General features: G+C 63.5%; 1 protein-coding gene across 1 annotated transcript in view; it reads right to left on the bottom strand.

Annotated features, from left to right (window-relative positions):
* Positions 1-3,317, bottom strand: part of MAMSTR (MEF2 activating motif and SAP domain containing transcriptional regulator) — a 5,065-nt gene extending 1,748 nt beyond the window's left edge. The window contains exons 1-5 of the mRNA XM_008048639.2: positions 3,283-3,317; positions 2,612-2,690; positions 1,400-1,438; positions 679-818; positions 324-509 (exon numbers count right to left, since the gene is read on the bottom strand). Of these exons, the coding sequence (XP_008046830.1) occupies positions 324-509; positions 679-818; positions 1,400-1,438; positions 2,612-2,669 (423 nt within the window). The 5' untranslated portion in view covers positions 2,670-2,690; positions 3,283-3,317. The remainder of the gene's footprint in view (positions 1-323; positions 510-678; positions 819-1,399; positions 1,439-2,611; positions 2,691-3,282) is intronic.
* Between the last annotated feature and the right edge of the window lie 147 nt (positions 3,318-3,464).

The raw sequence follows: 3,464 nt of genomic DNA, 5'->3' as shown, positions 1-3,464 counted from the left end.
CTGGCGACCGTGGTGGGGAGGAACAAAGGTCAGATGGGGCAGAGGGGGAAAAGGCGTTCCGGGGTCCCCAAAGAGAGGGGAGGGGTGGGAGAAGATGCAGGAAAGTGAGGGCCCGCAATTCTGGGTCTCCGAGGGAGAAGCAGATTTCCGTGCATGGGGGAGGAGGAACCTGGGTCTGAAGAAAGAGGGGCTGGGGGCCTGGACTTCTGAGTCCTGGGGGAGCAGGGGGATCAGGCTTCCCCGGTCGTGGGCTCTGGGTTTGAAGGAGGAGGATGCTGAGACTTGAATTTCTGGGCTCCGGGAGACCCGAAAGGGAGGTCCTACCTTGGATGTGATGGCTGAGCGTTTGTCCCTTCCCACAGAGGTGGCCCGGGAGGACCCAGGGCTGGCCCCTCGGCTTGGGGGTCTGTCCTGGATCCTTGTCTCGGCTCCGGGGGCATGTACTGGTGGTATGTCAAATTCCCCCTGGCCTTGGGCTCCCTCCAACGTTGGGAGATCTTGGGTGACTCCTGGGAAAGCAGGTGTGATGTGCTGGGCTTCACCCCGGTTCCCACCTTCCTGCCCCAGAGCTACATGCAAAGGATGGGGTCAGCTTGGCGCCACCAGAGAGAAGCAAAAAGGACAGTGGCGGCAGCAAGGAGAACAAAGGCTAGACGCTCAGAGGGACTTCTCACTCACCTTCTTGGGGGGCTTCCAAGGACAGTATTCTGGCTCAGGGAGCAGGACCCCAGGGCTGAAGAGGAAAGGGCCAGGGCCCGAGGGCAAGGCTGGGGCCAGAGCCGGGCCCGAGGCTGAGATCCACGGGTCTGGATCCGAGGCTGGAAGACGATGAAGGGCCCTGAGAGGCCTGCCGGCAGTCAGCCAGGCAGGGAGGAGCAGGGCTCTGGAGGGCCCCAGGGTGCAGGAGCCCAAACTCAAGTGGAGGGAGCTGGGCTCCCGGATTTGAGGGCGGAGGTGCTGGGGGCCCGGATTTTTGCATTCTCAAGAAAAGCTGGAATCCTGTCCCCGGTCGCCAAGGGGTGTGGCAGCCAAGGATCGCAGATTTCTGAGGTTTTGCTGAGACGGGGTGGGGCCTGCACTCCTGGTTCTTGGGGAGAGGGAGAAGCTGAAAGCCACATCCTGAACTGCTTGTGGGTGCCAAGTGTGGAGTCTGGGTCTGGACTCAGGCATCTGGGGGTGGGGGAAACTGAGGGGCAGGAAACAGAGCCCTTAGCGGTGGGGTGGCTGGAGACCAGGACTCCTGGGTCCTCGGGAAGAGGGCAGGATGGGATGGGTCGATCCCTCAGGCTAGGGCCTGAGCTGCAGGAACCAGCGAGCAAGTGGCCCGCTGGCTGTGCTCCGAGGTGTCCCGGGGGAGTGGAACCACCATGCCCTCCCCCCTCTCGGGGCCCACACTTACTCGGGTCCTGGTTCCGTCTGTGGATCCGAAGCTGGAGGACTGTGGAGGAAGGAGGGAGGTGGGAGGAGGAAGGCGGGAAGGGAGTGTTCAGGAGCCTGGCCTAGCCGGCGGTGGGAGCTGCAGTTGTTGGCGGGACACTCGTGCCCAGCCCCCTTACACGCCCGCGCCGGCGGGTGGGCGGGCAGCCCGCTCCCTTTCCCGGGCCTCCCGCCTGCTCCCTGCCAGCGCAGCGCCGCGGGCCAGACCCATTCTGGGGCGAGGAGCCAGCCAGCGTGCCGGCAGGGGGCAGCCCTGCCCCCGCTCCACCTGCCCCCTCGAGAGCGTGTGCCCACTCCCCCCGGCACGATCGCCATCTTGCCAGCCTGGCCCCTTTGCGCCTCGCCCCCTTTCACCCGTGCACCCCGCTCTGGACCCCTTCCGTGCTGCCTCTGGGCCTTCCCACAGCCACCGGCCCCCGCCCCCGCCCCGCACACCCACCCTTTAAACACCCGTCTCCCTGGGCTCGTGTTTTGCACACGTGCCACTTTCCTGCACTTGTCCGTTTTTACACACCCTCCATCCTCGGCTCACTCTGCCTCCGCCTGCGCTCAGTGCTTGCGAACACGTATGTGCACACGCAGGGCTCAGCCCCAGATCTGGAGCAAGGGTCCCCTTTGCACATCTCTGGACATGTGTACTTTTGCACACGCCTCGCTCTCTGGCTCCTGGTGGCTTTGCATATCTCCTGGCCCACATGAACATACTCGCGCATTCAAGTTCCCTTTGCCTACTCGGGAGCTGACCCCAGTTCTACCCACTGTCTATCTGCCCTGGGACCTAAAACACAACCTCGGATACCTTCAAGGCTTGACAGTTCATTGTCCCCTCACAGAAGTCTCATGCTGGTCCCCTGAAATCCCCACTCTGCAGGCCTCCGCTTTGCACACATGGTCAAGGGCCCTCTGCATGCCCACCCTGGTCACCATCTCCCCACCGCTCCTGTGAGCACTGTACTAGGGAGCATTAAACTAGTGGTCTGCATGCTCATGGGGCCACCACAACGCAACCCCTTTGTCGGGGCCTCCTTTGTGCAAAATGACCTTTTGCCAGAAAACATGCTTTGTGGGCCCCACCACCCCCTCCCTTTCCTAGGCCCAGGGGTCCAGACCCCCAGTATAGACCATTCTCAGCCCCCCCCCCCCCCCCACACACACACGGAGAGAAGCCTCTCACCAGATCGGAACTTGGAGCGAATGATTTGGGAGCGCTGGGAGGAAGCCGCCAGGGTCATTGCCAAGGCCGGGATGGGGACCTGGACTGGGGGGAGGTCAGGGCCCCCACAGACGGCAGGGTCAGAGTGGAGGTCAGGCCCCTGCCTGTGAGCTCAGCAGGGAAAGGGCCTGAGGGAGCTAGGGATAGGAGTGGCCTTGGGCCGTAACTTCTGGATCCCAAAGGAAGGAGGTGGCTGGGGACACAGACACCTCGGCCTGAGGGAAGAGGGGGCTGGGGACCTGACTCCTGGTCTGAAAGTCAGGGGCTGAGGGCGTCAACTCCTGGATCCTGGAAGAAGAGGGTCTGGAACTCCTGGGTCCTCGGGAGGTGGCCACTGGGGTCTGGAACCCTGGGTCTAGGAAAGGGAGGAAGGGGCGGGGCCCGGACTCCTAAATATTTAAGAGGGAGAGTAAAGACTGGAATTCAATACTCTGAGGGGACTAGAACCCAGGATTCCAGATGGTGAGAGGAAAGGGGGTCTGACAGGTCATTGGGGAACCGAAGGGTCCCTGCGACCTGCATCTGAGGAAGAGTGAGTGGGGTGTCAGCCACCAGGCCCTGGCGGGGGGAGAGGGACCAAAGAGGTGGCAGAAGAGTTGAGGGTCCCCCCCTCCGCCCCAGGGGCTTCTCACCAGGTGGGTTCAGCGCAGCTCTGCTCTGGGGTGGGTTGAGTCCCCTGGTCTAGGCCGGACACCGCCGGCTCCGCCCACTAGCCTGGGACCGCCTTGGACACCCCTTCCTGGGACGTGCGGGAAGCCCCGCCTGGGACCCTGAGAAGAGGCGGGAGCAGGGCTGGGCGGGGCGGACGTGGGGG

The sequence above is a fragment of the Carlito syrichta genome, unplaced genomic scaffold, assembly GCF_000164805.1.
Source record: "Carlito syrichta isolate Samal-C Ts95f unplaced genomic scaffold, Tarsius_syrichta-2.0.1 Scaffold126461, whole genome shotgun sequence".
Taxonomy (NCBI): Eukaryota; Metazoa; Chordata; class Mammalia; order Primates; family Tarsiidae; genus Carlito; species Carlito syrichta.
This window is presented reverse-complemented; position numbering and strand designations above follow the sequence as displayed.